This window comes from Cydia amplana, chromosome 26 (assembly GCF_948474715.1).
Source record: "Cydia amplana chromosome 26, ilCydAmpl1.1, whole genome shotgun sequence".
Lineage (NCBI taxonomy): Eukaryota > Metazoa > Arthropoda > Insecta > Lepidoptera > Tortricidae > Cydia > Cydia amplana.
This window is the reverse complement of record NC_086094.1, coordinates 3,684,922-3,707,492: the sequence shown is the minus strand read 5'-3', so window position 1 is coordinate 3,707,492 and position 22,571 is coordinate 3,684,922. Positions and strand designations below refer to the sequence as shown.

Below are 22,571 nucleotides of genomic sequence, written 5' to 3'. Positions count from 1 at the left end.
TCAACAGAAAAAGTTCATATTTAAGTCTAACTAATAAACATGTATTAGTCCATTTAAAGAAATATCCAGTTTACAACATAAGGCTTAACATAAATATGGACTCCTAACCAAGTTTTGAATACAAAAATTGTAGACAGGAGCTTGATATTTCAACCCTGTCCATTTAATCGATATCGATAAAAAACGGAATCGTATAGCATACTGCTTTATTTTCGTCTGTTATAGAGTCTGTGCGGAAAGAGAGGAGTCGTAGAATGTATTGGATCCCATACATTTCACGACTCTTCTCTTTCCGCACAGAGGGCCTACCGCGAACCACGTTCGACGTGTTGCCTCCCTGTCACACTTACGTACGAATTTACAAGTGCGACGGAGAGGTAACACGTCTAACGTGGTTCGCGGTAGGCCCTCAGACTCTATTGGTACTATTGTTCTTTGGCGTACATGTTGGTATTGATTTGCCATGTAAACTGATTCCATTCGATAGTATGGGAATCCCGCCTCTTAAAACGTAGTGGTTATATTCTGTTAGAATGAACGATATGAGTGAACTGTTGTCTATTATGTATTTCGGATATCCTGTGACATTCACAAATTACAAATAAGTTTTGTTGATTTCAATGCAACCGATAATAATTATTTGATAGTTTCTTAACCAGAAAATCCACAGCAATAAAGTTTGTTTTCTTCTGATTTTTTATTACGAGCAAGTGGTTAGTAACAATAATTTTTATCCATTTTTTATCCGACAATCGGCTATGCTAGGGATGACGAGAATAGTATTTGAACACACCTCGGAATGTCACTGTCAAGTCAAAAAAATTGTGTAAAGCATGAAAGTGCTGTGGCATGAAATTACCAAGCATATCAGAATTCAGAGTAAATTTATTTTGGTAAGATAGTAGTTTGTTAAAAATTACATCCATTATTCCACAATGGACGAAGCTAACAATGTAGCAGATGCTTTGGAAGAACCCATACAGTTCTCGAAAGGAATAAACCTCAAGTAAGTGTTTTTATTAACTTGAATTTACAAACTACTACTGATTTCAACTAAAGCAGCGTTAGAACTCTTAGACTTGCTAAATTATAAAGCTTACAGTTATTTGTTGGCTGTTGGGCATTAAACACAACATCTTGGAGACCGAGCTTTGCTCGGAAAACAAATAAAAACTCAAAAATGCGCGTTTTCCCAGAGATAAAACTTAGCTAGTTCGAACCTAGCATATTTCATCGAAATCGTTAGAGCCGTTTCCAAGATCCCCGAAATATGTATATAAAGAAATATATATACTAGAGTTGCTCGTTTATTGGCATAAGATATTTTTGCACTATTAGATCAGTCAAATCTTACAATAAAAAAACATTGCGTGATGTAGTTCTATATTTTTGTGGATGTTGTTTGGAGTCCTTGGAGGAATGTGACACTGTGTTTTGCAAGCAAAAAAAAGTTGTGCTCCCTTCGTAATTTGCAAAAAACTGCAAAAATTTCAGACTTTTTTTCAGTTTTTGCACTTTTATTATAAAACTATGGGTTTTTGGTCAAAGCTTGCTATGTAATGTTGAAAAAACATTAAATTTCGAACAATTTAAGCCCATTTACAGCGTCGTATGTCAAATAGTTCATGAGTTATGGAACTTTAAAAAAAGGGTATTTTTTTCCTTAGAATTAAATGTTTAGTTTTTCCTATATTTCAGGACAAATATCGGCACACAACACACATACACAAAAATATAGAACTACATCACGCAATGTTTTTTTAGGAGATTTTTTTGTAAGATTTGACCAATCTATATCTACTTTTTGCAGGTATTTGATTAGGTTTTCCTCTCGCCGACATTTGTTTTGAATAGACAACTCTCAAGGTTAGAGGTAAAGAAAATATGGTTGAATCCCTTTTGTTTTGAAATCGAATGAAACATAAGAATTGCCACTCTGTTCCAATAAAATTGAAAATGGTTTAAATTACATAGAAGCAATTAGTACAATGCATAGGACCATGGGCTTTACAAGGTTAAGATTGCCTTATTATATGGATTATTTTTCTAGTAATATTTAATAGTAGTATCTCAACTTCAGAAATTTGGTTGAAAAATACTTAGAACTTATTGATATGACCGTTGCAGAGAACTGTTGACTTCGAACACCGAGTTCTGCATTGACCTGGATTACAAGAATACACATAAAGCTATGAAGGCCGACCCTCTTCTGAACGATGACTTGTTTGGCGTGGACGATGATGATGAAGACAGGTATTTTCTAGTTTTATTTGACTTGCAATGCTTGTATAGAAGTAATTATGTACAGACGACAATTTTTTTAAATCATATACTACAAATTTTAAAATGGAAAATGAAAATAGAACAAAAATATTTTTCATGTAGTTAAAAACATTGTATTATCATTTACAGATGTATCGGCTTGATAAAAAATAGTTTAGGATGGGTTAGCACATTATTACTAGGGGACCCTAGTAATAATGTGCTAACCCATCCTAAACTATTTTCCACCCCTTCCCAGAAAAAAGTCTATAAATGGCCTAGTTCTTTATCGAATAGCTGCAAAGAGAATCACTTTAAACATAAACCAGCAATAACTGATTCTATTTTATTAAAGAAAGTTTAAAATGGCATAAGCATTATAATTTATAAATGAGTGTTTCTTTTATTTCTTGCCATTTTTATATATTGTGACCTTTTTTGCCACTTTTGTGTTATTTCAACTCAGAATCACGAGCTCTTTCGATCCTAATGGGTAAAAAAAAATGTCCCAGAGTTTTTTCCTATTGTGTTACCATCTCCCCATATACTTTGTATGGCGGTAACAAAAAGGAAAGTTTGAAAAATATATGGAAATTTTAGGATGAAATCCTATAAGGATGAAAAGGACCCGCGATCCTGACTAGAAATAACACAAAAGTGGCAATTTATAAAAATGGCAAAAAATAAAAGTAACGCTCAAATCATACCCCTTCAATTTAAGAGGTTAGTGCTTAGGAATGGGTATTCAGCTTAATAAGCCAAATGAAAGCGTTTTGGTACTTTTAGTTAGCAATTAACGAGTCATGCGTTATTTGCAAAACCCCACATAAATTATTGCAGAATAACAAAATAATATTACTATTAATAGTGACATCCTTAAGACTTTGGAGCAGACCGCAGAGTATGGCATGCTGTCCAGCCCGGAGTACCACTCGTTTGACGAGCTAGCGGCCAAGATGACAGACTGCATTCCAACCGGGGAATGCAAGATGTTAGTGTTAGAAGAAGGTAAACCAAAAACATATTTTGCCGCCGGCCAAACGAGCTTTTTGCGTTTTTTTTTTAATTTTTGCCGCCATAATTGTGTGTTTTTTAATATACTATTGGCCCATACATAAATACCTTAAAACTAGCATACATATGCTAGTTTTAAGGTATTTATGTATGGGCCAATAGTTGTTTGAAAATAAAAAAACAAACATTTTTTTTGGCGAGGCAGCTCGTTCTGTGTGGACCCTATTGCCTTTTGTCCTCAAACTCATATTGGGCAAATGTGCTAGCCTGTAAGGGCACACAGTATTATTCTGCTTAAGACTAAAAAACATATATGTGACGTTATCTATGAAAAGGGACCTTATTGTCGATGGCGGTTACGCCATTATTAACGATGCTCCGATACAAATACAATGCCGCGCGACGCTGTGCGGCGTAAGCGCCATCGACAATAAGGTCCCTTTTCATAGATAATGCCCCATAAGTACATTACATTAACTCTTACATGTCAAAATTAATTTTTCATAAGATCAATAAAAATAAACACCAGCGGGCTCAGCACGGTTCCATTTTTACCGACTATCACTATGCCCGTCACTTTGGCACTTACATACTTGTTAGAACGTGACAGGCATGGTGATAAACGATAAAAATGCGACCGTGCTACTAGGGCTGGTCATTTCTCTATTATTGACCTATGTTTGATACTACTGAACACTGCACCCTACATGTTTGTTGTAAGTAATATATAACTTTGTTTTCATTATTACAGGTGACCCAAAGAACCCTCTAGTACCTTATGATGCAGAGGTGACTATCCACTACGCAGCATACTGGGAGAAGGAGAAGATACCCTTCGACTCGACGCTTACTATGAACTTTGGGAAACCCCAGGTAAGTCACAATCATATTTTAGAAACCTGACCAAACCAAACCGAGTTACCCGAGTACTCATTGTCTTGATTAAATACGGTAAAAATAACCTCAAATCTATATATATAAACGTGAAAGACCTGACTGACTGACTTAAATCAACGCACAGCCCAAACCGCTGGGACTAGAAAGTCCAAATTTGGCAAGTAGATTCCTTATAAGGTCTAGGGGTCCACTAAGAAAGGATTTTTCAAAATTCATCCCCCAAAGGGGTGAAAATTAAAAAATTCCTGCGCGTGTGAAGCCGCGGGCAAAAGCTAGTATTATATATTTTTGTATATTTTTCATGCAATCGAAGTGAAAATCGAGTATAGAACTCGGCCATAAATGCCCATTTTATCCTCGCGTACTATAAATTGCATCGGTTAAAACGAGGTAAGTTATTCCCAAGTTAAATAGAGATGGAAACTACACTTCTGTGTGGTAACTCCATACATTAGTTTTCTTACCAAAACGCGAGTTATTTCGTTGTCGACATCTAGCGTCAAGTAGCGGACATTATCAGTTCTGCTAATTGACAATAGATGTCGCGGCAAAGGAAAACTCTAATTGCTCAAGAATTTTCAGCTAATGTTATTCGCTAGGTGCACGACTGGTGCTGCCCTCATTTTGGCCGACTTTCTACGTTAAATCTTATGGAGTAAAATTAGTTCAAGCGGCTGCCGCTAGTACTAATGTCAGACATTCTATAAGATTACCTGTGTTTGTGACGATCAGCGCCACTTCCCCCTCCAGCACCTTGCCAATAACCGGATGCACCGGAACTCTATTTTCAACTCCTTCCGCTTATAATATTAGTTGTAAATTGTTTTAGTAGTACATTTTTCGTCAGGAGCGAAACTTATGCTATCTGGTGTCAAGTAGCGGTACTGATAGTTCCACTACCTTGACGTTAGATGTCGACTACTAAATAATTCGCGTTTTGGTAAGAAAACTGATGTATGGAGTTACCACTCTTTCTTTACTTTGTGGCGTTTCCTGGCGACTTGCCACATGATTCTAACAGATGGCGTTAGTGAGGTAGAAACCTACATCGCACTTACGGAGTTTCAAATGTCACTTAAAGCTTTAAGCTGTAAGATGACGGCCGTCATGACCTTGTCGATAGTTTTGTGAACGTTTTATTAGATAGCGGTACGCCATTTTGAATAAATGACACGAGATTTGAATAAATGATTCCGTACTACGATTATTTTCCTCTTCTGATGATATTTCATCCTCCAAGTAAATTATAGATGATCAAGCAAATCTTGTCAGTAGGAAAAGGCGCGAAATTCAAATTTTCTATGGGACGTTATCCCATCGCGCCTACATTTTTCAAATTTGCCGCTTTGACCTTGGTGGCTGACGGTGTGTTATGACGCCGTGGTACTTTCCACATGTCGCCACCGTAAAGACGGCCGCTATATGACGGCCGCTATATGACGGCACCGTTTTCGGAGGAATCCAAAGCTTTACTATATATACTCCTCAGTCTTCTAGGCATAACACTCGCCTGGAGAGAGTATTCTCTATTGCCCTCTCTTTACCTTCACTGAAACTTATATGGTTTTAACTATTTGAAACGGTTATTGTGTATATGTTCAGAAGCACCGCCTGGGCTCGGGGCGGCTGATCCCGGGGCTGGAGGTAGCGCTGACGCTGGCGCGCGGGCCGGCGGCGCGGCTGCTCGTGCTGCTGGAGCCCCGGCTCGCGTGGGGGCTCCGGGGCGTGCCGCCGCGCATCCGCCCCGAGCGGGCGCTCTTCCTCATCACGCTGTACGACGTGCGGGACCGAGCCACGCCCGAACAGTGAGTGCCACGTCACTGAATAAATAATACTACTAGCATAGAGAAAAAAAGCGGCCAAGTGCGAGTCGGACTCGCCCATGAAGGGTTCCGTATTTAGGCGATTTATGACGTATAAAAAAAAAACTACTTACTAGATCTCGTTCAAACCAATTTTCGGTGGAAGTTTGCATGGTAATGTACATCATATATTTTTTTTAGTTTTATCATTCTCGTATTTTAGAAGTTACAGGGGGGGGGGGGGGACACACATTTTACCACTTTGGAAGTGTCTCTCGCGCAAACTATTCAGTTTAGAAAAAAATGATATTAGAAACCTCAATATCATTTTTGAAGACCTATCCATAGATACCCCACACGTATGGGTTTGATGAAAAAAAAATTTTTGAGTTTCAGTTCGAAGTATGGGGAACCCCAAAAATTTATTGTTTTTTTTCTATTTTTGTCTGAAAATCTTAATGCGGTTCACAGAATACATCTACTTACCAAGTTTCAACAGTATAGTTCTTATAGTTTCGGAGAAAAGTGGCTGTGACATACGGACGGACAGACAGACGGACAGACAGACAGACAGACATGACGAATCTATAAGGGTTCCGTTTTTTGCCATTTGGCTACGGAACCCTAAAAATACATAGAGTGCTCACTCCATACATCAGTTTTAGTACCAAAAAGACTTAACATCTAGCATCGAGTAGCGGAACTATCAGTACTGCTACTTGACAATAGATGTAGCACCGACCGGAAAGTCTTATGCTGTTGAGATAAGACTTTCCGGTCGGTGCTACATCTATTGTCAAGTAGCAGTACTGATAGTTCCGCTACTCGATGCTAGATGTCGACACTGAAATTAATAGTCTGAACTGATTTATAGAGTGAGCACTCTTGTCTTACTATATTTCTCTATGCTACTAGGTACAGAAGATTAACTCTCTAACAAAACGCATCTGTTACGACAGATGTGACCGCTAGGTAGCGCAAGCGCGAGCAGGCGTCCGTTCCGGAGCGGTGCGCGGCAACTACTATGGCTAGACACCAAAATTGGTGTGGGCCGCGTGTACTTGTAGCGACGCGACCAAATCGCCGAGTGAGCCACGCCTGGCCACGTGTAAACCTGTCTCTGACTGAAATTTGACAGACATTATAGTTTGACTCTAGAGCTAATCGGAACTAACGGTTGTGTGTGTGAAAACGCGGTGTCATTATATAATTAGCCGCCTCGCGAGTACAATGCCGCGCGAGGCAACTCGGTCTGTGTACATGTGCCTCGCCTGAGGCGTAGCTCGCGGCCACAATGCTTTATTGAGGCACGTCTACACAGACCGAGCTAATTCGCGAGGCAATAGGGTATTTTCCTACTAGTCAATAGTTTCTTTTTTAGAACTGTCAAAACGATTTGCTTATATCGAATTTCTATGAAACATTACATCGTGACGTCACGGTCAACTCGCCTACTTTTTATATTTAAATCCGATTTATTAAATAGAACTTGTGCTTAAAAATAACTGCTATCTATGTTTTTGTAATAATTTTCTGCTGATTTATTTCATGCACGGTGTGAAATAATTTATTTTAAATACAGGAAAATACCCTATTTCCTCGCGAGGCATGTCGTTCCGTGTGACTGGAATAGAATAAATGGTTCATTTATTTTTCAGATTCAACAGCCTTCCGAAGGAAGAGCAGAAAAAGTACGAAAACATAATGAAGACGGTAGAAAGTTTGCACGCGGAAGCAAAAAAACTATTTTCAAAGAAAAAATATAAACCGGCCCGTAACAACTACCAGCACTCCATGTTGATACTCAATTCTGCCAACCCAGAAAATGAGCTGCAAGCGGAAAATATTAAAAAGTATAGAATCAACACATATGTAAACTTAGCTATGTGTTATTACAAACTTAACAAACCTAACTACACCATTTCGATGCTAGAAAATCTAGATTATGTGTCCGACGTCGATAAGCACTGTAAAGCGTTATATTACTACGGAAAAGCGTATCAGTTGTTAGGAAACAACGAGGAAGCGTTGAAATATTACAAGAAAGCTTTAACACTGGAGCCAAGAAACAAGGATATTGGTAAAACGCTGGCCGAATTGGACGAGTATCTGAAAAAGACGGCGGTGAAAGAAAAAGAGCTGTGGCAGAACGCCTTCCAGTCGACTCCGTCAAAAAAAGAAAAAATTGTCTATGGCGTGGAAGAGGAATTCGAAGATAACGTACGAAAAATGTGCCAAGATCTGACGGGGAGACAGGAATATGCCAAATTTGATTTACCCAAAAGTCTTTCTAGAGATGAAATTTTGTGTATAAAGTCTTTGATCATGGATTTTGAAGGGCTAGTTCTAGAAGAGAAAGGCGAAGGTAGAAGGAAAAAAATGTCTATTATTAGGAAGTTATTGTAAAGATATATTTTATGGTGTCCAATTTAAAATTAAAATATTTTTGAAGTGAAAACTTCTTTAGCGGCGCTGTGCACTTTTTGAGGTGGGGAAAAAATGTTAAACTCGCGAGAGATCACGTGATCGTCTTACGGTGATCGAAAAACTGTTACATGTAATGTCATTGAGATTTTCTTTATTGATTTAAATGCCATCTAGTGAGTTTCGCTCTAACTGGTATTAATATAACTCGAGTACTAACAGTGATGTGCTTAGGGGTTTCAAGTAATGCGACGAAATAACGCTAGATGGCGTTAACCTCAATTATACATAGTGCATTTTTGCACTAGTCATTGAGTTTTCACTTCTGCCGGCACTCCCTGAGTGCAACCCGTTGTTTTTTTTATTACTACAGACGATGGAATACTTCTAAGATTTATATTAGTAAGAACAATCCAGTTACCGCACAACGCGTGGTGTCGTATAGCGCCATCTATTTTAGCTGTCAATTGGCTACAATATTTTCTAGGACTTTGTATTTCGGCGCTCCACTCTACGGGATACTCAAAAGCCCTACGCGTGTTCTAAAACAATAAATGTAAGGCCTGAGTGGACGCTCATGTTGTGCGTGCGGCGGGGCGGGGCGTGCGGCGTGCATGTTAAACAAATGCGCACGTATAGGAGCGGCCTTAGTGCACGCTGCTCACATCACGCGTGAGCCCACAGCCGCGCTGCACGCCGTGCCGAGCGAGCGTCCACTCAGGCCTTACACTAAAGTGTTGCGAAACAATTGACAAATAATTCGGTTCACCATGCTGCTGGGGCCGTAGCCAACATGACAATTATTTATTGCGGGCCAAACGAAATTTAGAAATTTATCGAAATGACAAATGCGACGAAAACTCACTTGTTCCGTACGGTCACCATCAGATATATCGGAGCAGCCGAGGTGCTAAAAATTATCTGAACATGCACTCGAACGCCTTGACAATAGACTAGAGGCGTGTTCAGATATTTGTGAGCACCTTGGGCGCTCCGATATATCTGAAGGCGACTGTACCATAACGCAAAAAAAGCGGCAAAAAATTACGTTTGTTGTATGGGAGCCCCACTTAAACATTTATTTTATTCTGTTTTTAGTATTTGTTGTTATAGCGGCAACAGAAATACAGCATCTGTGAAAATTTCAACTGCCTAGCTGTCACGGTTCATGAGATACAGCCTGGCGACAGACAGACGGACAGCGAAGTCTTAGGTCTTAGTAATAGGGTCCCGTTTTTACCCTTTTGGCGGTCACTTGCTTAGGTCCCTGAGTTCATAGTAGTTTGTATTGTATCAATGCAATCAGATTAAACAAAGTGCCATATTTTTAATAACAATAATAAAAATATGATATGGAATTCATCTAAAATTCCTACTATATTTTAATAAATACATTCCTATATGTTAGCGATAAGAATGACTGTTGCATTGCCTCTTCTTAATTTTCTGTATTCCTTGTGTTGTTTTCTGTAACAGGGATGTTGCGCATATCCGCATCCGCAACCGCGGAATTTCCGCATTTATTTCAACATCCGCATCCGCATAAAATCGATGCGGAGTTTAATGCGGATGCGGATGTGAAACAGGTCGGTACAGGAACGTCTTATAGCATCGGCGTAACTGCTAGACTGCTATAGGTGATTTAGTCATTAACCAAAAAAACCTATTAGAAATGAGTGAGACTTAATGTACGGAACCCTTGGAACGCGAGTCCGATTCGCACTTGGCCGGTTTTCTGAAATAAAAATTACTAAAATGTAATATTTGACGTTTTTTATGGTACTATCTTGACATCCGCATCCGCGGATGTGAGCCTTTAAAAATGCGGATGTCAAAAAATCGGCATCCGCAACATCCCTGTTCTGTAATGTGCAATAAAAAGTAATTGTATTCAAAACGTTATTCTAGTGAATTTAGTTAGTCGGCAGCTTGTCTGCCTAGACTCTAGGCAGATAAGTCTCTAGGCCAGTGGTTCCTAACCTGGGGGTAATTACCCCCGTGGGGGTAAAACTGGTATTTTACGGGGGTAATAAGCTAACCTAATATAACAATACAACAAACGTACACGTTTTATTTTTTATTACCATTGGGAGGAGGGGCGGGAGGAGGGAGGGGAGAAGCGCTGGTAGCCTAGCGGTAAGAGCGTGCGATTTGCAATCCGGGGGTCACGGGTTCAAACCCCGGCTCGTACCAATGAGTTTTTCGGAACTTATGTACGAAATATCATTTGATATTTACCAGTCGCTTTTCGGTGAAGGAAAACATCGTGAGGAAACCGGACTAATCCCAATACGGGCCTAGTTTACCCTCTGGGTTGGAAGGTCAGATGGCAGTCGCTTTCGTAAAAACTAGTGCCCACGCCAATTACTGGGATTAGTCGCCAAGCGGACCCCAGGCTCCCATGAGCCGTGGCAAATTGCCGGGACAACGCGAGGAAGATGATGGGAGGGGTAAAATCAGGTTCCCTAGTTAGTCATAGGGGTAACCGGACTGAAAAGGTTAGGAACCACTGCCCTAGAGTGTCTACAAAACAGTAAAATGAATAGCAGAAAATAGTTTTGTTTTACAAGGGGCCAAAGTTGTAATTTAACTACTCGTGCTGATACCCGAGCAAGCCAAAGATACCAAAATAGAACCACGAGCATAGCGAGTGGTCCCAAAAGTGGTATATTGAGCGTTGCGAGGGTTAAACAAACTTTGCAACCGAGTGAAACACAAAATATTGGGAAGTGAAACTATCCAACACGTGGAATATTCAAATGAACGCTATTATATTATATTTATCATTCAAAATCATCATTTATTCCACCAGCGACCATAAGGAAACAACTCAAAATTATTTTGTGAAACCTACAAGTTAAGCGTTATTTTATTAATAAAATGGTGTTAATTGATATTTCGTGTTTTTTTATTGAATGCAATTAATCAATCCTAATCCATGTGTCCCAAATTCCTTATCCTCCTGGTCCAGCCATACAAATGAAAAGTCCAAAATTTGCCACTGAAATTTGAATCTAAAGTTTAGGAAATGGAGTTGATTTTGCGTTGTTTCAAAATTTAACAAAACAAAGCAAAAGCGACTCTGTTCCAATTGAATATGACTTAAACTTCATCGAACTGAAGTACTATAGGTAGGTCCTTGGGCCTTTTAGGAGGTTATGTCTACTAAGGCCCACTTGCACCATTTCACTAACCCGGGGTTAACCGGTTAAACCTGGAGTTACCATGTTTACCAGTACAATTTGACACTCGGTTAACGGTTTAATCGCTTAACCCCGGGTTTGTGGGATGGTGCAAGTGGGCCTAACAAAGATAATTCTTCAAAACGGCCAAGTAATAGGGAGTATTACTGCATGTTCTGCCGCCAGAGTGCAGCACTAGCGCCTTTCGTAAACCATAGAGTAACTTACTCATACTGTGCGTTAAACTGTTTTTTGACAAGTTTTCACAGACAATAAAATATGACATTGATACATCAAGGCGGTTTGTTTACAAAAAGAGTACCGGGAAACGCGAAATCTGCCTCTTTATAGCTCGAGCCTCGAATATGCAAGATAGAGGTTAGATAAAAAAAAATCGACTCTCGTTTGCGGTAGACCCTTAGATTGTGACTTATTGTGGGAGTGGCGCCCCCTACGCAGTTTTGCGTAATATTCCCTATTTCAAATGTGTAGGTTAACTAGGTTATTATAAAAGACCAACAATTTTCAGTGAGTATTTAAAGCTTAGCTACATCCCGGTATAAGCCTCGATGGTGTTGATATCGCGCGCCATCTTGAGCGCCCGCAGCCGACGGTCGGGGTCCGTCAGCCAGTCGTAGCTCGACCGCGAGGTCACCAGCCGAGATATCAGCCATCGCATCATCTCCATCTTCTGTACTAACACTTGCAGTTTGCTGTAACAACAAAATAATGTACCTATAACTTCTTTATCAGTAACCTTTGTGACAGAACTTATGGACTAAGTATAAATGTTAAAACTAGATGGCGCCTAATAAGAAAATGCCTATAATGCTTTAACCTTTTCGACGCCGTGTCAAACACAAAAGCTGTCACGCTGACGCCACGTCACCGAAGTGTAAAAACTGAAATTGAACTTTATGCACATGCACGTAGGTCTATGTTGCTATGTGGTCTGTGACCGATTAATCGGTCTTTGGCGTTGAACCTACAGTGGGGATATATCGGTCATTGGCGTCCAAAAGGTTAATACATCCAGTGCCGAAAACCCGACGATCGGGTATTTTATGATTTCGTTCCCAGGCCGGACGACCCGATAGTCGGGATCGTGGTACTAGAGCTTTATATGACGAAACTTTTTGTGGCCTGGCGCAGATGTCTTGTTTGGCTGGGTGGCAATGAATGTGTTAATTGACATGACATGACATGACAGCGGCCAGTTAAGTCGGAATTTACGTTTAGAAGTCATAAATAGAGTCCATTCTCTTTCCGCACAGGCTCTAGCCTAGCAGTAGGTATATGTGATCGATTTTAAAAATATAAAGCTACTAAAATAGAATAATAGTAAAAAGGCGCGCGACAAACGTATCGAGGTTGTTTGTCTTATATATTTACTAGTCTATCATACTGTTTTTTTTTTTATAGAAAACCAGCAGTCTATCATAGAAATTAATTTGAATAATTTTGAACGCGAAACCCTGTATACTTACTTATGCAAGGGTCCCTCCTCAATCTCATCGTCCGCGATCGCCTGCTCGCTCATATCCCGCAGCTCACCCAACTCCTCGTCCCACTGTTCCCGGAGCGCACTGTGCTCCTCATCAGCCTTGGTTAGCAACGCGTCGGTCTCTCGAAGCTTCTCCTCTTTGTATCTGTATTCTTTTAGTTTGGCGATGATTTCTCTGTAACCAATTTGTTTATGTTAACCTTTTCGACGCCGTGTCAAACACAAAAGCTGTCACTCAGACGCCACGTCATTGAAATGGTAAAACTGAAATTGAACTTTATGCATATGCACGTAGGTCTATGTTGCTCTGTGGTCTGTGACCGATTAATCGGTCTTTGGCGTTGAACCTACGGGGCGGATATATCGGTCATAGGCGTCCAAAAGGTTAAAAGGACTGTGTAATTACTTAAGGCGAAGAACTCACGTAGCGGCGTGGCACCGCGCGGCGTGAAAGTGTTGGTCCGCCTAGATCGTTATACAAAATTTCAAGTTACTACTTGCTATTGGAAGGTTGGATGGCAGACGCTTTCGTAAAAACTAGTGCCCTAATGCTATACTTCCTTTTTTAGCATTAGGAAAAGGGTATACAATCTTAATGTGTATTTTTAATGAAAAACACTTTCGCTATTTTCAAATTTTCAATGAACTGCACCATTGGTAACAAGAATTTTAAGTTTACACACATTATATATTATTATAGCCTTTATTGCTGGAAACTAAACTACGCATCATTGTTTATCACTTTTATCAGACATCGTTTTCCTGGATTTAGTGTCCAGTGTGTCAGTAACACAAAGGGCCCCAGCGTGTCAGTAACACAAAGGCCCCAGCGTGTCAGTAACACAAAGGCCCCAGCGTGTCAGTAACACAAAGGCCCCAGCGTGTCAGTAACACAAGGGCCCCAGCGTGTCAGTAACACAAAGGCCCTGGCGTGTCAGGAACACAAAGGCCCCAGCGTGTCAGTAACACAAGGGCCCCAGCGTGTCAGTAACACAAAGGCCCCAGCGTGTCAGTAACACAAAGGCCCCAGCGTGTCAGTAACACAAGGGCCCCAGCGTGTCAGTAACACAAAGGCCCCGGCGTGTCAGGAACACAAAGGCCCCAGCGTGTCAGTAACACAAGGGCCCCAGCGTGTCAGTAACACAAAGGCCCCAGCGTGTCAGTAACACAAGGGCCCCGGCGTGTCAGTAACACAAAGGCCCCAGCGTGTCAGTAACACAAGGGCCCCAGCGTGTCAGTAACACAAAGGCCTCTTCCTGCTTCTTCCATTCCTCTGTTAGCTTTTTTGTGCCATTCTGTTCCTCCAATTTTATTAATGTTGTCTCTCCAACTTTTAAATTTCAGTTTACACATACTTAATAATAAGAAACCTTCATACTCTTTCCTCGCCATCTGCTCTGGTTCCAGCCTGCTATCCGGTGTAGTTATCAGCCTCTTCACATCATGGAATTGGGTTACGCTCTTGACAGTCTTCTGTTCCAGGACTTTCCACGTGGCCGCGTCTTCGTACTGGGCCATTGTCGCTTCTTCGGGGCTTGGTTGTGGGCGATCGGGGCTCACTATAACAATACAAGCATTTTGAGTTAAGTAAATTAGAAGGTGGAATAGTAGATGGTGTTAGTTCAGAAATTAATGGGAAATATATTTAGAAATTTGGTAAGTAAGGAAATATTTCTTTGTATCAGGCGAGACTCGAACTCGTCTCTGGTATACCAGACTGTGGTATGTGGTATACTCTGCTTCATCTATAACAGTGGTTCTCAATCTTTTTTTCTGACAGAACCCTTTTGGAAAGCGAAATACTTGATGGAACCCTACAATAAAACAATAGTTTTTAGAAGTGTATTTTTTTATTCATAAGCATAATAATTATGCTTATTTTATTATTTTTTAGATGGAAACATCCTTATTGCAATTTAAGCATAAAATACCCTTTTGTATGGAAAGCCACATATGATATTTATTAGATATTGTACATGATATGCTCATAGACATGTGTGATTACTAGGTATATTCAGAAATCTAAGGACAGCCTTTCGTTTTATAATTAGTTGAACCAACCATAAAATAAATAGAAATCGAATTAATGTACTCACTTAATAAACATAGATTACTTAGTACTGTACTTACTAGATATAGATTTTGCCTGCAGAAGCCTTAACTTGGCAGAAAATAGTAATAAATCTTGCATTTTATTAACAATTTCTTCATCGTAAGATTGCCCAATTCTAGGACAGAATAACTGGGTAGAATCATTTTCTAGATCCTCTTGGAAATTAATGCATGCATCTCTTAAGTTTCTAAAGACCGACATGGTAAATAAAGTTTCAAATTACACAAGCTGTTCAATTCATGTATGTCGAACAAAATAAAAGGAACCGTTATGAGTTCGTTTTGATTTGACATTTAAGTGACAGTTTGGGAGCCTATTCTCAAATCTAACGCACTTTTTTTTTACAAATCCATTGTATAGACTTTTCTCTTGTCTATGAATTTTTCGATTCGAAATAAAAATTCAATATTCTTTTTACAAGCAATTAAAAATCGCGAAAGGTACGTAAAACGTAATAATCTTTTTTTACATAATTTCTTACTTTAATAGCAAATTCAAATGATTAAACAAGATTGTAAAATTTTTTACTCGATTGTCGATTTAAGTGATGTTGGATGTACTACACTAGTGACAGTTGTGTCCTTTGATCGATATTTTTTTCCTTCAGTCAGTCAGTACATCTGGTTCGTTTCAGTGTTGACAAACAATGCAAAAATGATTTAAAAACCTACAAAAATGTATGTATGAACGATCCTAAACCAGTGTTCAACTCCGCCAATTCACAAATCAGCATAATGACATACGACATCGAATGCTACATAGGCAACTTGCCTACAGAAGTGTTGCTGTTTATTTTCTCGTTACTAAGTGCGCAAGACCTCACGGCATGCCGCCGAGTGTGCTCAAGGTGGAAGATGATAGTCGATGGGATGTCCAGAAGCGACCATTTATGGCGATTGCACTGCAGACGGGACTTTAGGAACATCTATAAGATAGCCCGAATCAAAGCGCGACCTGGTGTCTTATGGTTTCATATTTACCGATCGTTATCTCTTTGGTCGAAGCTCCCGCAGGCCAGAGAGCGGCGAGATGAGTTCGCAGCAGCTTCCGGTATTAGTGAGGAAATACAAAATTTCAAAATACTTCGGGACGGTACCATCGGCGTTCACAAAAAAGGAGCCATAGAGTACTATGATATTGATACTTTAGAGAAATCGAAACGCTCAAGTATTACCGGTGATTATTTAAGATATACGGAGAACGATGATTATATTATCATACTGAGCTACCATCTGCACTTGTTTATTATCAGGAAAGCGATTCAAAACCCTAAATATGAAACAAATGTAACATTTGACAATGTGAAGTCATTTATACTAGCCAAAAACAAGGTATACTATGTCACGTTAGAAGACCAGATATATGTATGTCCGTTAGAGGATGGTGGTCTTAGGGAGCGGTATATAACCAACTCGTCGGACGGAGTCATGTGTCTAGGTTTCACAGATATGCTTCATGTGTTAACGTTCCAACGTAACATTTACACTGTAGTTAACGATAATGACCTCCATTTCACCTGTAGTATTGATTCGGACTCGAACCTGCTGCACCAGCTAAGGGAATACAACTTTTTAGAACGCATGGATTGGCGAGTCTACATCCAATGGATGTATGTCCTGAATCACACTATACCTGAAGGTCCGTTGCGTGACATAGTAGTTGTCCGGGTATATGGTGATGTCGCATTTGTCGGTTCCAACTGGGGTGTGCTACGTATCTACTATGCACCGTACACTGGCGATGCAGAATTTGATTTGTTCAACTCGGAGCCGGTGAAACAGTATAACTTCATGGAAAGATACGACTGCCCGGTGTTGTCAATGTGTCCGATCATCCAGATTGACGTTATGGAAGGAGAAGCAGGACATACGGTGATTGTGGCGATGCCGAAGAAGATTGCAGTGCTGGAGTTTACACACAGCTTCAAACGAACCGCCTCGGTGGCTATGCTGCCATACAGTGACACACAGAAGGTAAAAGTGTTAAAGATTGACGATCATTAAGAATTTTAGCTTAAATTATATATCAAAAACGACTGGCCTCAACTGGGTATGCCTAGAATGGATTGGGTTAAAAAAAAGTCTTGAACTGACTAATTTTACCCAGCTGAGATATGAAACTGACTTTGCAACACAATGTATAATCTGTCTCAGAGTCATTTTTGCAGATTTGTATTTGCAACCCTCTTTTATTTCATTATCTTCTTCCTCGATTCCTCATGACTGAGGGTCGCGACCACATGAGGTCGTTGTTTTGCACACCAAAGCTCTCCATTCTGCACGATTTTCCGCCTTCCTAATAATAGGCGCCTGTGTAGATCCCTGGCAGGCCTTCTTTACAGTGTCCACCCAGCGGGTCGGTGGATGTCCACTACCCCGTCCTCCATCCACCATGCCAATCATAATACGCTTTTCAAAGTTGTCCGGCTCCCGCCTGGCCACGTGTCCAAAGTAGTTGAGGATCCGCTGGCGGCAAATGGCTGATAAACGGCACATAATTTCAATTCCGTCAGGATTGACGCATTAGTGCGGCGCGCCGTCCAAGGAATGCCCAACATCTTGCGCCAACACCACATCTCGAATGCGTCAATTCTACTCCGAGTACTGGCTTTCAGAGTCCAGGTTTCCGAACCATACAGGAATATAGAGAAGACCAGGGTGCGCATTAGCTTGGTTTTGGTTGCTTTGCTGATTCCTCTGTTCCTCCAGATCTTTTCTAACCGCATAACCGCAGATTTTGCGATCTGAGCTCTTCTGATCACCTCTCGCTCACAATCGCCGTCCGCGGTGATCAGTGAACCGAGGTAGATGAAGTCCTGTACGGTGTCCAGGTCTGACAGTTCTCCAGTTCGGATTAACGGGCCTGTCCTTTGCACAAACATCAGCTTGGTCTTGGATCTATTAATATGAAGACCGTATTCCGCGCTCACTCTTTGTACCCTTCGCAGAAGCACAGCAAGTTCAGATTCATTTGTGCCTATAATGGTAGTATCATCTGCAAAGCGTAGATTATTGATAAGGAGGATTATATTAGATCAAAATTAGATTTGATTTTTCTGAATTATCTGAATCCACTGCTCAGTCTAAAACCAGGGCCATGTTGCATAACAAATTAGAACTAATATTACAAGCGGAACTCCTTTTTTAATTAGTGAAATTAGAAAAGGAGTTCCGCTTGTAATATTAGTTGTAGTTTGTTATGCAACATGGCCCAGATTGTACTTGTACAAATACATTTTATAATAACATGAAATTTACTTAAGAGCCAACAGGAGCTAAGATTTAAATATTTTAGGTAAATATACCCGTCTCGCTAACGGAAGCGGCTCCTAAAACTAGTGCGATAAGGACAAGGCGAAAAATCCTGCGTAAAAATCTCAAAAATCGAGGTTTCGTACTCGACTGTTTCCTCCTCCAAAACTTAACCAATCGTAACCAAATATGGAAATCTAAATGATTATAACATTATCTGTGTCGGACCGTTTTGCTTTTTTGACTAATTGATGTCAATTTTGAATAGCACGCCTCTCATTGCGGCATAGTCAATTAGGCCATTTTGGCCATTTTTGAAGGGCTCTAGCGCCTTAAAAAACAAAAATATCAAAAAAAGCAAAACGGTCCGACACAGATATTGACAATATTAATCTGTGTTGAAAAAATCATTGCTCTAGCTTCAAAACCCACGGACGAAACAGTCGAGTACGTTTGTATGGAGAAATGACCACTCCTGTTGGCTCTTAAGTAGTAGTCCTTATTTTTGTAACAACTTAATTTTATTATAAACAGAGAAAAAATTACAGAGAGAACTGTAACTTCATGGCACCAGTGTTAAAATTGGTACAAAGCATGTTCAACACACCACCACTTTCTTGGCTGACCGTACCCTTGGTCGCATGTACAAAGTCCATAAATATGTGGGTATTTAGGGATTCCTTGTAAAACCCGTACATCTGCCTCATCCCACATTCCTGGGGTTTATTTCGGCCCCCAAAATTTATTATTATTTAAAATTGTTCCAACTATTAATTTATAAAAAAAGACACCTGGATACAGCATCCATGTTTTATGGTATGGTATTTAGTTGTGAGATATGATAAGATAGTTTATTTTAGATATTTTATTTTTATTTATTAAGTTTACTTGGAGTTGTGAAACTAATGAGCAGTCATTAAAAACTTACACATTTGTAAAATATTGCACTTTATATTGTAGCTCTTGAATTATTAAACTAATATAGCTCCGGCTTACCCACAGGTAGCCTATAGTTATTTTCGATACAAGTGCGAAAAAGAGGAAATTCGAAACGAGTGGCGATAAACTAAAACACGACCGAAGGGAGTGTTTTAAATCGACACGAGTTGCGAATTACCTATTCGCACGTGTATCGAACAACGTTTTACAGTACATATGGCACTTTAAAGTTTCGAAAACGCACGAAAAGTGTTATTTTACGCAAAAGTAGCCCCATATGTACTGTAAAAATGTTTTTGTGATCAGCTATTGAAATATTATAATTATAATCAAACACTTTATTTTATGGTACTCCTCTATACTGGCAGTTCTATCATTGTGTGCCAGGGAGAACATAATATAACACTATCATGTTGTCCGTGTCAAGAATAAGAATAAGAGACACTTATTAGAATAGAAATTATAGTTAAGTATTTACGATACAAGTGCGAAAAATAGGAAATACGCAACGAGTGGCGAATTTTAAACCACGACTGAAAGGAAGTGTTTTAAATCGACACGAGTTGCGAATTAGGTACCTATTCGCATGGTATCATACAACATTTTACGGTACATATATGGTCCTTTAAATTTTCGACGTAGTTACGTAATGTGCTTATTAATAGCACCCGGTGTCGTAATGTAGCTCCAGATGTACTGTAAAATATGTTGATATATCGCAGGGGCAGTTGTTCCCATTTATTTTTACCCGAAGGCCGCAGGCAGGCCTACCTTTTCGCGGGCCCTATTAGGTTGAAGACGACTGCTTTAAGATGTAGTTAGGCTATGGCTTGTTAAACATGTAATGTACTTTGTAAAAGTTTTTGCCATGCGTATGCTTTCATGCCGTTACCATAAAATGTGCCTAATCTGCTCCCCACTGGGTAATTGTACTCCACTGCGCTACCAGTTTTTATATAAAACTTATCATAACCTCATTTGGCGCTGAAATGTATAAGGCGCAACTGCGAGTGTGGAGTCGAATTTCGCAGGCAGCGAAATCGACTCCACACTCGCGTTCGCGGTTTCGCCCGCGATTCACGCACATCGTCTGGAGGGGGCTAGTGATGGAGTCGATTTTCGCAGATAGCGAAATCGGCTCCACAAGTCCACACTTGCGTTCGCGGCTTCGCCCGCGATTCACGCACATAGTGTACGCACATAGGGCACTACGGGTGTACGGGTACGACTCACGACGCCATAAAGCGTTCTTGGCGTTCAAACGGTGAAGGTTCCGGACCTGTCAGCAACTTGCTAATTTGATTAGCCTAGTTTTGTGATAATCTAGTGTAATTATTTTGGTTGAAAAATAAACGGGTCAGTAAAAAAATGTTTTTTTTTTCATACTCAATGGAAGTCAGTATTAAAGTGGGCGTCCAGACGGGACAATCAAATTGACAATTTGATCAGAAATTTAATTCGCGTCACGTCATTTCATCTATAGCTGGTCAACCAAATCTTGTCAGTAGAAAAAGGAGCGAAATTCAAATTTTCTATGGGACGATATCCCTTCGCGCCTACATTTTTCAAATTTGCCGCCTTTTTCTACTGTCAAGATCTGGTTGACCAAGTATATGTTTCATCTAGCGACCGACACGTACAAAATTTAATCACCAATAAGTATATTTGTGGTGATGGTGACTGTGTGACGCCGTTGAAGTCGCAAGCGTCCATAGGCAGCGGTGTCCGCTTACCATCAGCCAAGCCTTATGCTTGTGTGCCAAATAAAATAAGATTTCTAATATAGTATCTAAAGCATCATAACTTGGTACCTGTTGCTCGAAAACGACACATTTATCACTAAAGTTAATTAAAAAGTCAATTAGTTAAAACCCAAATAAAACAGGCAATTATGCTTTTAATTTAAGCGCATTTCTAATTACAATTCTTAAGAAAATGGTTGGACACTCTATTACCCCTGTATACCTTATATTAAGTAAGTAAATTAATTAAGCAATCCCGTTGCCTAAAAATTCTTGAAGTTTAAAATGATATTTTTGTTGAAAATTAGCGTACATACTTAAATTATAATTAAAACTCAAGTATGTACAGTCAGCTGCAGAGATAGTTGACCCCCCTGCAAATAAATTTCTATGCAGGGAGGATGGGCTGTCCGTTATCTCTGCAGCTGACTGTATTACCTGCCAATAAACAAAGAACAGAGGAAATATTTTGCTTACTACTACTATTACGGCTCAGCGACCCAAAGAGGATCTTGGCCTCCGTAACGAGAGTACACCACTTTTCCCGATCCTGCGCCGTTTCCTGCCAATTATCGGCTTGAAGCTGACGCAGATCCGCTTCCACACTGTCTCCCCAGCGGTATCTGGGCCGAGCTACCGGGAGGCCACTAGTCGGTCTTCCCAGGTACGCCCTCTTGACAGCCCGGTCCTCTCCCATTCTTTATAGCCAGGTGACCGAATATTTTGCTTACATAAAAATAAAATCTGTTTTACAGTATTTTATGTCGCTTGGACTGTCGGACATCCAAAATGTTCGGACACGTGTCCTGCAGAGACATCGGATCTGTGTGTAGAAATAAAAGATTCCAGTGGAAGAGTGCTTAAGTGTGCGACATTTGGACCAACGACGGAAGTGAAAAAACATATTGGTAAGTAAAGGTACAAGTTGGCCGGCGACGTGTTGCGACTGCAGACCCGTCGCGGCGACACGACTGGTTTCTATGTATTTCTATGAAATACCATTCGAAGTCAGCGACACGAAGACACGAAGCCAGCGACGTGTCACCCGATCGCAGATCAGTATTGTCACTCTGATCACTCACTCGGAACCTAGGAACTATCTATGGCGCTACCGTTGTACAGTCGGGTTAGAAATTATAGTACGGCTCTTCTGAGGTGAACTTTTCGCTTGGAACCTTAATCTTTCAAACAAAGGCCATTGTACAATCGCCCTCGAGTAGGGAAATTGTATTAGGAAAGAAAGTTAACAATCTAATGCCAGTGAAAGCGAATCAATCGAAAGCCAACTCATCCCGTCTCCGCGCGGCGAACAGCTGGTCGGTACCGACACTCTCCAATGGCGAGCTGATGCTGGAGTGGCTGAGGCGAGGGTTTTGAGCACACAAATCGACAGTTTTACCGTATTTCTCATTTATCACGACGGACGAGCTTGCGCATACGG

The 22,571-nt window shown here is 40.3% G+C and overlaps 3 protein-coding genes across 3 annotated transcripts; 2 read left to right on the top strand and 1 right to left on the bottom strand.

The window, feature by feature from the left end:
• The first annotated feature begins 885 nt into the window (after window positions 1-885).
• Window positions 886-8,386, top strand: LOC134660136 (inactive peptidyl-prolyl cis-trans isomerase shutdown-like). Its single transcript, XM_063515849.1, has 6 exons — window positions 886-1,006; window positions 2,128-2,253; window positions 3,131-3,270; window positions 4,028-4,149; window positions 5,776-5,978; window positions 7,634-8,386. The coding sequence occupies exons 1-6, from the start codon at window positions 936-938 to the stop codon at window positions 8,379-8,381; spliced, it is 1,410 nt and encodes a 469-aa protein (XP_063371919.1). The 5' UTR covers window positions 886-935; the 3' UTR covers window positions 8,382-8,386.
• Window positions 8,387-12,128: 3,742 nt separating this feature from the next.
• LOC134659930 (uncharacterized) lies at window positions 12,129-15,450 on the bottom strand. Its single transcript, XM_063515627.1, has 4 exons — window positions 15,216-15,450; window positions 14,464-14,644; window positions 13,069-13,260; window positions 12,129-12,294 (listed from the first exon to the last, which is right to left on the bottom strand). Exons 1-4 carry the CDS (start codon window positions 15,397-15,399, stop codon window positions 12,129-12,131), a joined length of 723 nt encoding a protein of 240 aa, XP_063371697.1. The 5' UTR covers window positions 15,400-15,450.
• A 381-nt stretch (window positions 15,451-15,831) lies between these two features.
• Window positions 15,832-17,201, top strand: LOC134660185 (uncharacterized). The gene has a single exon (XM_063515910.1). The coding sequence runs from the start codon at window positions 15,882-15,884 to the stop codon at window positions 17,199-17,201; it is 1,320 nt and encodes a 439-aa protein (XP_063371980.1). The 5' UTR covers window positions 15,832-15,881.
• Window positions 17,202-22,571: the final 5,370 nt, after the last annotated feature.

Excerpts from the sequence above, each read along its gene's own strand:
- LOC134660136 (XM_063515849.1), top strand. The coding sequence starts at position 936 with ATGGACGAAGCTAACAATGTAGCAGATGCTTTGGAAGAACCCATACAG. Across the intron at positions 1,007-2,127 it reads TCGAAAGGAATAAACCTCAA|AGAACTGTTGACTTCGAACA; the intron begins GTAAGTGTTTTT and ends TGACCGTTGCAG. Across the intron at positions 4,150-5,775 it reads TGAACTTTGGGAAACCCCAG|AAGCACCGCCTGGGCTCGGG; the intron begins GTAAGTCACAAT and ends GTATATGTTCAG.
- LOC134660185 (XM_063515910.1), top strand. The coding sequence starts at position 15,882 with ATGAACGATCCTAAACCAGTGTTCAACTCCGCCAATTCACAAATCAGC.
- LOC134659930 (XM_063515627.1), bottom strand. The coding sequence starts at position 15,399 with ATGTCGGTCTTTAGAAACTTAAGAGATGCATGCATTAATTTCCAAGAG. Across the intron at positions 14,645-15,215 it reads GCAGGCAAAATCTATATCTA|TGAGCCCCGATCGCCCACAA; the intron begins GTAAGTACAGTA and ends GTATTGTTATAG. Across the intron at positions 13,261-14,463 it reads GAGCAGATGGCGAGGAAAGA|AGAAATCATCGCCAAACTAA; the intron begins GTATGAAGGTTT and ends AATTGGTTACAG.